Source organism: Manacus vitellinus, unplaced genomic scaffold (genome assembly GCF_001715985.3).
Source record: "Manacus vitellinus isolate BGI_N305 unplaced genomic scaffold, ASM171598v3 scaffold_0_pilon, whole genome shotgun sequence".
NCBI lineage: Eukaryota > Metazoa > Chordata > Aves > Passeriformes > Pipridae > Manacus > Manacus vitellinus.
In genome coordinates, this window is record NW_021938789.1 from 43,378,564 (window position 1) to 43,391,752 (window position 13,189).

Here is a 13,189-nt window from a genome sequence, read left to right on the forward strand (position 1 = left end):
AAGTAAATTACATTTTTTCATGCTCCACAAAAATGAGGTGAACTGAGCACCACCTACACCACATCTCCTCCACTATTTCATAAAGAAAGGACAACAAATTTTAATTTGGTTTCACAAGGGGAGTTTCTGCAGACATGAAACACAAGAACATTTGTTTTGCTACTTATAATTTTCTATTTGTTAATAAGCCTTTTATATCTCAGTGGAGATCTTAAAAGGCCCAATAAGAACTCTAGTCTCATATTTTGTTTACAAGTGTTTCAAGTATAACACACCTTTAAAATGAAGAACTACTGTTTGTTAAGCAATGAACTTTTTGATGATAGCAGGTAAAAAAGTTTTCCCTCTGGCCACTTGTGTATATTAAAATATAAAACATACCATAGGACAATGTCCCAGTAACACACGTGGAATGTGACCACATATAATTGCAAGCACTCCAGTTGTGAAAGATCACCTTTTACCATGATAGCTACAGCCAAAGGAAAAAATGGTATTGGTCTTTAAAAAAAACAGTGTCAAAGATCAGATCCCACAAATGAATGCAGGGTCCTTGAAAACATTCAGCAGATGTCAAAGAGCTGCACAGTCCTGTGGCATGCCAAATGTGGGGCCTATTCAGTACCAGAGGGAATAGCTGCTTCTCCCAAGAACAAGGTGAGGAAGTAAATTCTCCAACAGTGAATCCTTTTAGAGAAACCCTTGCTCTCAGCTCTGCTCACATCTGGGAAGCAGCAGGGAGTGGATGGGGCGAGCTGCTGAAATGGGCCAGTTGTGGAGCGTACACAACAACAGGGTATGAGTAATACGTACTGTTTGATCAGACCTACCCTGCTTACTCAGTTGTTCTCATCCTGAAGCAATCTCTAGAATCAAGCTGTGAATAGGGAGAGGTGAATTTCTTTCTAATTATGAAAATGTCTCAGGGAAAGGTATTTTTACCAAGGCGTGCTAAGACTTAGAAAACTCCAACTACATTCCCCAGCCCCTTATTAAGTTTTAAAAATAGCTTAGAGAAACTGAACCTGATAGTGCAGTACCTTAACATTTACAAAATGGGATACATTAACTTTCAGAATCTCTTTTTCAAAAGGAGCATTACATACGTATGCAGTTTGTTCCATTGTCTCTGTAACCTTCTTTACATTTGCATTTGTAGGATCCTGGAGTATTGTAACAGTGTGAAAAACTACCACACTGATGGTGGCCAAGGGAACATTCATCTATATCTGCAACAGAGATTTACATTTAAAAAAACAATCATTTGCTTCAAAGAAACTTGACTTTCTGCTTATCCCTGCAAAAACATAAACATTATTATGATTATTTTAAAAAAGTAATAAAACTGAATTGCAAGTGGGAAAAGGAAGGTAAGTAGTCACAAATAATGTGGTGATACAAACATTAGGATAAAAGGGACTACTGGGCAACTTTCATATTGTTCAGCTTATACCTAAGCATCAGCTTCAGACATGCCTTGGGATAGACTGAAGTTGAGATCATGAAGATCACAATTTTACTAACCACTTCTTACAGGTGACATAATAAGAAAAGAAACCAGTGCAGGAATATTCCAGTGCTCTGCATAGAAATTTCTCTGAAAAAAACATACTTAAACAAACATAGAGCAATGCCTCATTATCTCCACATGATAATTTTTTCAGTGAAAGAATCATAACCAGTTGAGATCCTGTGAAACTAAGGCAGTGGGACCTGGGAATATCTTCATTGAAGGGTATACATGAGCTGCATTCCAGTCTCATGTCCAGACACAGGTTATTTCCCAACTCCTGCCTTCTCTCCACCTGTCTTCAGGGGAAGGAAAGTTGGGCAGTCTGGGTTGGAACTAGCTGGGGTGTGCACATTTTCTTATCTTGGATCTTGGGGCATGCCATGGAGCAGACCGGTGTTACAGCTCAGACATAGCCTAAGCTCATACGCTGCTCCAAGCCTACAACTGCCTGTGCACAGTGAACCCTGCAGGGACAAAGGCTTTGGAAAGGAATTCCTGGGGTCATCAGCTCTGCTCTCTCACTAGCTTCCACACAAGAATCAGTTAGGAGAATGTGGGCCAAATATATGCTTTCTCTTTCACAGTCTATTTCTGGAATCGACCCTTTCTTAAAATACTGATGCAGTGTAAAACAACCTGCTTCAATGTTTCAGCCACAAGAAATAAAAATTCCTCTTTAAACCATTAATTTCATTTTAGAATATGAAGCTCTATTACAAACATACAAGAAATAACTTGGTTTTACCATGGCATTGGTATTTGCCTCCAATGTACATCAGATCAAAGCCTTGGTGACATCTGCAAATGTAGCTTCCAAAAGTATTGACACAGTGCCTAAATCTTGGACAGATAACTCTCCCAGTAGCACATTCGTCAATATCTGTGGAAACAAAGGAACTCTATTATTCTCAATAGCAGTTAAAATACAGTCTATGCTGCCCAAATTAAACTGATTTCACATAATGGAAAGCTAAAGAATAACCAAAGTATTTTTCATAAAGTCCTTTGGTCAGCCAGCAGTAATACCTGAGCACTACTTCTGACTGCCATCTTACTTCAGCTCTTGGTCACATGTCCAAATTTTTATGCCTCCTATGCGAGGAGCCTTTTCAAATGCTGCTGTGAGTAACAAGAGATGCACTGGCATAACAAGCAGTGTTACTGAATTTTGAATGCTTGCTCTATGCACTGCTATCCTGGTACCCTCCCCCTTGGAGAAGAGACGTTTTCTAATTCCCCACAGAATGGCATGACAGCTTCCTCAAGGCCTCAAAGCACTCATCCTTGAGACTCTAATGGTATTTGTCTGAAGAAAATCTATTTCATGTTATTTGTATAACTTTCATTTGCCCTGCTAAGCCCTGCCTGGTTATAAAGACAGTACCTGGATTTACAGGCAAGGAATAATAACTAAAACTACCCCAGTAATTCTTTTTCTGAAACATGCCTGAAATATTGTTCCTGTAGCACAGGTCATATGTGCACATTCAAAGTACACAGTTGGAACTGGCTTGTTTTCTTAAAATCTCAGGTGTCCCTAATCCATGACCTGCCCTTTGAGCCTATCAGGGTATCTTCATCTGTTCAGGACTTGCTCTAAACAAAGGGAGTTCAAGCTAATGCTGGGGTTGCAGCATTTCTGACCCTCCTATCAGTTAGCTGCCACAGGCCAAATGCTTTTTGAGTACCCGTTCTTTTCAATCTCTTATGCTGCACAGTGCCTGTGCTGTAGCTAAGGCCTCTTTCACAGAGAAGCTGGTTACTTAAGTGACCTTAACATGTCTCTGAAGTGCTGAGATACATGGCTCCCAGCAAGACCTGAAGCAGTGCTGCTGTTCTGCATGCTGACTAACAAGACAGGCAGACGCCCAGGGAGCAGCTGATGCTCACCCAAGGCTGCTTTCCCTGCCTGGGAAACTCTCAGGCGAGGTCAGGCTGACACACAAAAGCTCCTTGCACTACTACCACTCATTCTGTAGTCCTTGGATACTGAACTGAAGCCTGCTGAGTGCTAGAACACTAATTCTTCACTGAGGCAGAGACCTGCCATGCACGGCTGCCTCTGACGCACGCAGCTCCTGATGTTTCTTGGTTATCTACGGGGCACAGTTCAAGCCTTTGCTCTGCAGCTCTATCAGGCTCTTGATCTATGGGAAAGCAGGATTTTGCTCTCCATGCAATTGTTGTCCCAAAAGGAGCACTTCAGCTGCAGATGTCAAGAGTGCAAAACAAAGCCGAGTGATTGATGCCCTGCTGCTTGTAAAAGAGGCCTGAACAGGGCAAAGAGAAGCGTGAGTCTCTTCCACCACAGAGAAAAAAATGTTACCACAAAGCCGCTGGTTAGTTAGGGCAGCCACCTGAGGCAGGGGAGAGTAGCTTCGAATTCTCCAAGATGTGTTGTTTCCCACAGCCAAAAGAAGTGACTTACAACCATGAAATTACTGGCCAGATGGATTCTCCCAGTAGCTCCTTCTGGCACTGTCCCACTCTGCATGAAGAATTACTGAGGACAGGAGGGATTCGACCCCTAAACTCCCACACTGCTGGCCCGTCAGACTGTTCTGACATAGCTGCAAACCTCCACTCTCCATGGAGAGCACTGCTGGAATGGTGCAGTAAAGGCTTGAATGAGAAAGAAAACAAGATCAATACTGGGCATCTCTCCACAAGCCTGAATCTTCCTGTAAATCTCTTCTTGATTTGAATCTATTATTAACGTTTTAGGCTTTGAGTACGTTATTAAGTTTTACTCTACCAAAAATGTTTTTCACTAGAATTTTATTTACAAGTCACAGTTTTTTACTCTTTATTAAAATATTATTTCAAGTCTGCAAGTTTCAGATTCTTGATTACTGTTAGTTGTGTTCTTTGTTGGTTTTGGTTGGGTTTTTTCAATCTTTAAACCACAACTTCAGAAAGTAATTCAGTAAGGAAAAGATTAGCCATTGAATATATCTAAGAATGGATTATGATCTTTAAAACCTAATGTAGTTTGTCCTGCTTTTCCCTCTCCACACATTCACATCAGGCAAGTAGTATGTTAGATGATGAGAACAGTGTCGTGGTATTGTTTCATTTTCTAGGCAGTTATACCTCTTAAAGATACAGGACTGAACTGCTAGTCAATACACTTTTGAAAACTGACACAAAAATAATGGAAAAATATAACAGTCTTCCACATGCATTTAATAAGAGATGCATGGATGCTCATTACTGGGGGGAAAACCAGGTATTGAACATCAGCTGGAAGATGATGTGCGAGTGTTTATGATTACTTTCCTGCAGTTCTCAAATAGTACAGTGATAGTGGCTTCTTTCAAGTCAATTCACACGTGGACCAAACGGTGTAAGGCTGTTTCCCTTTGCCTGCTACAACATGTGGTTCATACCTGCTTCCTAAGAAAAGCAAGGATGAAGGGGTGAGTTATATTCTCATCTCAGTGTCAGGGAGCTGCTTCAAAGGCACATAATGCAGACAGCATCTAATGAGTGTGATGGTTAGTGTCGAACAGAGAAGCAGAATTACAGTCTTGTTTCTCTCTTGCTGTGTGGATGACCATATTACCAACTCAAGCACAAAACAACTAGGAGACTGATTTAAAAACAGTATGATTTTTAAGTTTACAATGCCATATTTTCAAATTTCTATACAAACACACACACAAAAAAGGGGAAATTATTTTATAGTGAAAAATCACTATTTTCAGTCCTCAAATAATTTCAGACCTTCTGAGGCTGAAATGTATCCTGCTTTCATTAAATGAAAATCCCAGTTCAAAAATCTGGCAACACTGATTGACTTATTGATTCAACAGTCATTAATCAATGAATTAGTTGTTTAATCCACATTTTCACTGAATACTTTGCTGATTTATTTTTCACTTTATGATTTTTCATAAAGTGAAAAATATTTTTCACTTATATGATTTACCTTCACAGTCAAATTCATGTTTTTTCATGACTGACTGGAAGGAACATTTTAACAAGAGAATGATCAGCATGGTTTAAACTAAGAATAAAATAGTGCCTAGAGGAATTTCCACCTGTGCTAAAAAATGGCATTACATTCCCAGCTGTTCTTCAAACTCTCCTCAAACAAGGACTTCATGAGATGTAGCCAACGCACAGTTCAATTTTCTTACCATCATCTGCGTTTCTATTTGTACTGCAGCATTATCCAGACCCTTGCTGGAACTGAGAACCTCCCAGCAGTGATGGACTTGTACACATGTGAGGAAAAGGCACAGCCCTAGTCCCCAATAACTTCAGTTTTTGCAAGTATTTAATACAAATCAAACTTGATAGAGAAATGGCACAAAAAGGGCGCACGTTACAACCACTTCCTTCATACCAAAAAAGGAGAGTACATTATGTTATGATGTGGAAAGAACAGACATCTCCAGCTGTAACTACTTTCTCTGTATTGTACAAGCCTGTTCTGAAATTTTTCTGGAAATTTTAGAAATAGGTTATGAGATCAATCTGAATGATGCACACCCAACTGAAATGTGGGTACACAGTTCTTCGCCTTTCTGGGAAAAAAGTGGTTTTTTTAAAACTACTCTGAAGAACTGAAAGAGCTTCATATGACTGGTTTGAGTGCTACTCTTTGGCATTAAAGTACACTTTATTTATCTCAAAGTATGAAGTCTGCCTGAATATAAAAATGCACACTAGGAGAATGTTGCAAGCATTATTTCTAGCAAATTTCTCTACTTGGCATAACTTCCTTGAATTCGTACTTAAAATCACTCAGCTCACTATGGCATGGCACAAATATCTTCCAAAGATCTCTGTCTGCCATAATGTCCAAAATGTGATTAATCATAATTTAATCCCTCCAGCACGTAACAACGGTGGAGTTTTTTTCTCCTTCTCTCCATTCTTTTCCATACATAAATATGCCAATGATGTACTGTAGAAAGCCCCCAACTTAGTGTGGAGCCTGCTTTTCACATCAGAAGGTCTGAAATCTGTCCCTTTCTCTGCCAAAAAATTCTTGCTCACCATAGGTCAGGCACTTGGAGAACTACCTGCCCTGTAAACAGCCAAGACACCCTAATGGATGATTAGGACATCCACATTTTCTTGCATTCTTTCGGGGTTGTTACTGGTTATGGAACTGTAGCACTGCATAAGTTATAAATAATAAAATCACTGGAGCATCATATACACTCAGGATGTATAGTTAATGACTAATAAAATCACACGTCACACTGTTCTTCAGACCACAGTAGAATCTGATTAACCATAAGCACCTTTTCCATGTCCACAGACAGGGAAACAAAACATTTCACTTTTATACACTCTGAATTCCTGAGTTTATTTTAACCTGGAGTTTTCACAGTATGGCAGAAAGATAGTAGATTCAATTACTGGAGCAGGCATAGACCTCTGCCTTGTTCCACTGTAATCTCAATGACTTCTACAAATTATCCCTCTACCCCCTGACCTAGGCACCACCTGGTTGGGTATGAAGGAGAGCTGACCTCTCATTCCTTTTTTTATGCAGGTAGGTATTTTGGAGTCTTGGGCCCAAGGGTTTGGATACCAAGCAGTCTGTATGGGCTTTAGGCAGACAATGAAACTTGTAGGACTGTAGGAAAACACTGGCAATCTCTGACACAGACCACTTGAGCAACATGCCTCATTATAATTCTCATTAGTAACATCTTTAAATTGCATGTACAGTGCATTCTAATTTCACCTGAAACTCTCTTGAACTCCATTCAGTGTAAGGATAAAAACATTTTGGAGAAAAAAAAAAATTAAATCTGCATTTGATCACCTACCTATGCAAGTCCTGCCATCAGGCCCAAGCTGCAGCCCTGGAGAAGGACAGCGGCAGCGCACTTCCCCTTTCAGCACATCACAGCCATACTGACAATTTGCCATCAAGCAAGAAAGGGCATCTAGAGAAAAATAATTGAACATATTTAGATAAAGGCTCTGATCAGTACTAGAAAATTGCAGGAAAACTTTGGAGAATTAAGATGTCACATAATTACGACAGAAGTGGAAAAATGCTTTTTGAATTTGACAGGTATCCTTTCAGGCTTCAAAGAGCAAATGCATCTGCTAGTAAAATTTTTCTGCTCAAAAACTGCATCGGTGGAGGGGGGAGAGAGAAAACCACCACAACTGTAGCAAGTCATGCCATAGAACACAGCCCCCATGAGGAATATAAACCCCAGTATGTATCAAACTCTCCTGGACAATACTGCTGTTTTAAAATAGGAGCATCTCTAGTTAAAGGCAATTTCTCTACCCTTCCCTCTGTCCAGGCATTCAAAATAACCACTTTTATGGGAGCAAGTAGGAACCTGATCTCCAGAGAGACGACAGTACAGTTTTATACCAGTCAAACAACCAACATCTGCAGCATTAAATATTTTACATTCATAAGGCCATAATACACCAGAACTGCAGGTGTCTTGCTGCAATGAAAACTGCAAGCACTTGTCCTTGAAGGTCAATTAACAGTGATTTACAGCACTGAAGAATGTTTCTCGGGAAACTTGTAATAAAACTAATAAAATCAAAATAATTGCTCTTAGTTTTTTTTTCAGCCTAATTTTATTAGGCCAAAAAAAAAAAGAAGCTCATCTTGCGCAACTGCCTAATTTCCAGGAAGATTAATCTTTTACTTTGGAACCCGTCTTCGTTTCACAAAAGTTTCCCAGGGAAACTCAAGTAGGGATTTTGAGAAGCTTGAAAAAAAAAGCAAGCAACAAGCCTTGCCGTACTCGAGCACGTTCCATCTGGCATAAGCATGTAGCCGTTCAGACAGTAGCACTTGTAGCTGCCGTAGGTATTCATACAGCGGTGTTTGCACGGCCGTGGCTTTAGTCCACACTCATTCAGATCTGAAATGAAGGGCACAAGGGAAGAGGGTGGGAAAAGAAAACACACAAAGCGTGCATGACGAAACTGCTAGCTCAAGTTGCTGATGAAAGAAGGAAAAATATGGCAATTAGCTTTTTATATGCAGTTCAGCTGATAGCAAGTGTCCAGAACGTTCTGTGTGAAGCACTGCTCCTCCCTCCTGCCAAGTGGCTTATTTTCTTTGGTTTCATTGATATCTTTTCAGAAACGATAGCATTAGTGTTAGATGAAGTGCCAACCATTTCATTAGGGAACGCACAAGCTCAGGATGCCACTATTCATGTTGATGCCATGTCCAGGACCAGCCAGCACTCTGAAGGAGCAGGAGGAGGAAGAAGAAAGCAAATGTCACTCTGTAATCACTATCAGCAATTCTGATAGCAATTCAGTGATTCACTACCATGCTTCAAAATGAGTTGCAGAGGAAGGTAGGAAAGCTGATGCTAAGCTACTTTAAACAATCTCACAGAGAAAATTTTTTATTTACTATCTAAAAAATACTAAAAAAAAAAAAGTATCTGACATCAGTTATATTTGTCAAGGACTATCCATGAAGGTCTGTATTCCAGATTTACAATTTAATACAGAATTTAATACAAAATATTCAGCCTACAATTTCCATATTAGTAGACAGGGTTTTAAACAAGAAGTAAAGATTGAGTGATTTCCTTCAGAATTCTCTTCCAAGAATGTGTTGATATTAACTGAGTAAACCAGAATAATTTGTTACTTAGTTATTTGTTTGTTGATGAACAAAGACGACAACAAAGGTGAAAGTAACAAATCTATTCACAAATCCAGCCAGTGAGTACTTAAAAAACTGAGTTACCGACCATCTTTAATATTGTGCAATGCTCTCTGGAACTCTGTCACAGAAGGAAAACTGCCGTTATTTCCAGAATTTTTCAAAGAGTCATCTTCCACTATTAAACACTATCTCATCAAGTGTCAATCCCTCATCCATGTAGCAGAAAAGCAAGCCTTGGTGCTCCTACCATGTGGTAGACCCCCACACACAGTAGCCACTTCATAAAATAACTGAGGAGGCAACACATACTTTCTGCAGGTTAGAGGTGAAGGCTCAGGGTTAAGATGTTAAAACAGAAAGATAAATTTACCCCTTGTTAGAATAAAGTCAGTAATGAGTTGATTGCTTTTCATACTAAAGTAGAAAACTTAACAGGATCTACGTAGTAAATGGAGTGAGAAAAGTTACATTCACTGTAGAGAAGAAATTAGAGAAAACATTGCTTCTTAACAACTATGCCTGGAATTTTTCAAGTTCCTGATGTTTGGATTTTAAATTAATCCTGAAACTCTGTAATCATTTAGTTTTAGAGAGCAAGATTCTTCATCTTATTCTTTTCAGGTCAAAATATTTTTAAATGGCATTCTAAAACTGAGAAATACTTTCCCTTTCATTTTGACTGATAAAGTGCAGAGCCACCAAGAGAAAAATAAATGTATCAGACTAAAAGTCACTGATGAAATCCAAAAGCAGCCAGAAGGATGTTGCCTCTCATGTCACTGCTGCTCCTGAGAGCTCCTAACAGTGTTTATGTGTACCATAAAATCTGTTGTCTTCTGACCTACTTTGTTTTCATCTTCATGGGGTCAAGGAATAGCGAGTGAGGTATTTACCCTTCCCCTCAACCCTTCCCCTAACTGATGGATATGACTTACTTTACTTCATTTTCCAAGGCCTCGGGAAGAGCAGCATGTTTAGAGACAAGAATACTTCCTGTTCCCCTCTTCCACAAGAGGGTAGTGGTAAGGAATAGAATTTTCTCTTTCTTCCTGTGGAAGGCTGACCAAGACGTTTCTAGGAAACCTGAAGGGGAATATTTGCTCCTCAAGTGGTAAGAAAATCAGATGAGCACACGCAGGACTTCACTGAGGAAAGGTTGCCAAAATAAGGGCTAGACTTATGCCTGATAAACAAGGAGTGATGACCATCCCTGCAGTCCTCCTGTGGATCATGTGCCGCACAAAGAGCACTCCATTTCAACTCTCACTTTTTGGGAGTTTCAGTAGTTGCTAGGAGAACATACTTCTCCCAACAGGTACCAATGCCCCAGTCACAAAAAAAAAAAAAAAAAATGCACCTGCTAGGTTTGAGAGAAACAGCTGTAGAAGAATGTACATTTAGTCACGTGGAAACAGACCTGCAGGATAGCATATGTGCCTAGGTCAAACGGGAATGCAGCAGGTGATTATGTTAGAGGGGAAGGACAAGTTTTCGTTGTGAAAACCTTGGAGTAAAATAAGCTTTACATAACAATGTTCAATAATAAACAGATGAAAGTTCACATTTTGGAAGTTAAACGTCTCTCAGCAGCACCAAAAAAACCCCTGCTTTATTTTTCCTTTCTTCTGTAAAACATACAAATAGGCAGCTCCTGACAGACATTATAAGTGCATGAACATATTTATTACATATACAATGTGTCTGTTAAAAAAGTCATTATTAAATTAAAAACTCTGCTAGCATTTGATTTCAATTCATAAATGAATTCATAAGGAGCCTACACTATTGAATATACTGAGGTTCACTGACAACCATCATTTTGAGATGTAAAGTAAGAGAAAGTAAAAAGTAAGAGGAAAAAAACAGTCCTCCATGTCTAAAATACATGTATTTTAACTCTTTTGTACAAAAGGCATGACTTCACAAAACAAATGCGCAACAGAACTAAGTATAAAATACTTAACTAGAAGTAGGGGCAGAACAAGGAAAGGTAACATTGAAATTAAGTTGACAGAGCAGGATTTTAACAGTACCTTGTGTTAACTTCTAGTGCTTAAATCCCCCTGCAATTCAGCTCCTAAGTTTAGATACTCCTGAAGACTTAAGAAGTGTCTTGCACTTACTTCCAGAGTTATGACCACAGACTCAAAGTTGAAAATCATAAAAATTTTTGACTGTTCCCAGTTTACCATCTTGAATAAAGCATAGATTACATTATGAGCCTTAAATAATTGGATCTCTCTGTAGGACTCTGAATTCTACACCACCATTTGGTACAAAATATTCTTAGTACAGAAATGAAAGCTCTGGTACTGACAAATAGACAGCTATTAGTAACATACTCTGAGAATAACCTGATATTATAAAGCAGGCACAACCAACTGTATTAGGATATCATAACACATGCTTTCTATTTGTGGAATTTTGGCTTTAAATTATTTCTATTGCCTTCATTTCATTATATTTCTGTCTACGAACAAATGTTGTCTGACTCCTCTGATTCGCATCTTAAAAAAACACCTTGAAAAATTAAAAATTTTAAGTTTGGATGACGTAACAGAAACCTAAGGTCACCAGACAGCAAAAACAGGCTGTTAGCACAACTCCACTTAAACCTAAATCTCATATGTCATTTGTCTTCACTTTTGCCTTTGAAACTGGTTATTGAGAGAAAGATGTTTTTAACCTTATGGAGTCAGAATGAATACTACTGTTCAGGAAAACAAGTACTGTCAGTGCTATGGTTGCTTAAGAGAAAAGCCAGCCTGCAAACAGATTAGGTGTGTTAGAGCATACTGCTCAGCCCATCTAGTTTTTCCCAAAAGGCAACTTTTCTTCTTTTTAGCAGTGCAGACAGGCACATACTCGGAAACCACATGACAAGCATCACACAGTTCCCTAGGAGGCACATTGTACAATTCCTAGCAGCAGGTCCTACTAGTTCTACATAAAGGCCTGTATGAATATGCTTACAGCTCCCTTGATCCACCTCCATGCACCCCTAATCTGCAGCAGTATACTTCCCTAAGGAATGTCCGGATGTGCTGCACAGGGACAGGGAGTATTCCTGCTATTTATATACTGCTATTTGGATCTGTTTGAGTGTTCCTTTTTCCTTAAATAAAGGCTACTTTTCAAGAACAGGCTCAGGCAAATGTCAGCAGCCAAAAAAAATCAGCCATAGCAACCTGGCTCTTGAAGAAATGCCAGTTACTTATCAATTGTATATTTCAAGCAACATCTATAAAGATATCACAGTAGAAATGTCTATGCATCAAAAGAGGAAATAAGAAAACAGCAGAAGTTGCCTCTAAAAAAATTGAAAGCTAAAATGTATAAACTCAAAGGGTAATAAAAATAACACTTTTACATCGTTTTTTATTTTAATACAATACGATAATTTCTTTTAGCCACTTATAATCTCATACCAGCATTTAAAATATAAAGCGTAACACTATTAAAAAGTTTAGCAAATCTCTTTTGTTTTCTTGTGGGGATGTCCACTCACTGTCCTATACCTGGGAAATTTCACTGATCAGCCATTTAATTTCCCGCATTGCCTACAACTGTACAGTCAGTACAAAACCAGCGTTCTTAATTTCAAAATAACATAAGACAGTACTGCACATAAAAACAGACGGACAGTTTTGAGCACTATGGAAAGCAGGTTCATAACAAACATAGGCTGCTGAGCACAAGTATTTTATTTTTTAAAGATTTTTAAAGAAGCGAAATGAAAATGTGAGTACAAGGAAAGGACAAGTGCCTTTGCTGGTAAATCCAGATGTGACTTCTTTGGTTGCTGTGTGGTGCCACACACGATCTTGGACCAACTTCAGTGAACATTTAACAATGAGGCGTTTATCCCTAGCAAGATACAATACACTGCTATTTTTAATTAGCTTCTGCAGACTCCAGCACTCAGTTTTCCTGCTTTTTTCTATCTATTAGCTAACTTGGATCAAGCAACACAGAAGTCAAATATTCAGTACCTCATTCACTCAACTTTGAAAATAGAAAACCAAAGACCAGAAACCAAGTAC

General features: G+C 38.9%; 1 protein-coding gene across 2 annotated transcripts in view; it reads right to left on the bottom strand.

Annotated features, from left to right (window-relative positions):
* Positions 1-13,189, bottom strand: part of NPNT (nephronectin) — a 49,307-nt gene that overhangs the window by 17,864 nt on the left and 18,254 nt on the right. Inside the window, exons 3-6 of one of the 2 annotated variants that reach the window (XM_018072474.2) lie at positions 8,260-8,379; positions 7,306-7,425; positions 2,259-2,393; positions 1,107-1,229 (exon numbers count right to left, since the gene is read on the bottom strand). In XM_018072474.2, coding sequence (XP_017927963.1) covers positions 1,107-1,229; positions 2,259-2,393; positions 7,306-7,425; positions 8,260-8,379 — 498 coding nt within the window. The remainder of the gene's footprint in view (positions 1-1,106; positions 1,230-2,258; positions 2,394-7,305; positions 7,426-8,259; positions 8,380-13,189) is intronic. The other variant, XM_018072478.2, reaches the window with a different exon arrangement.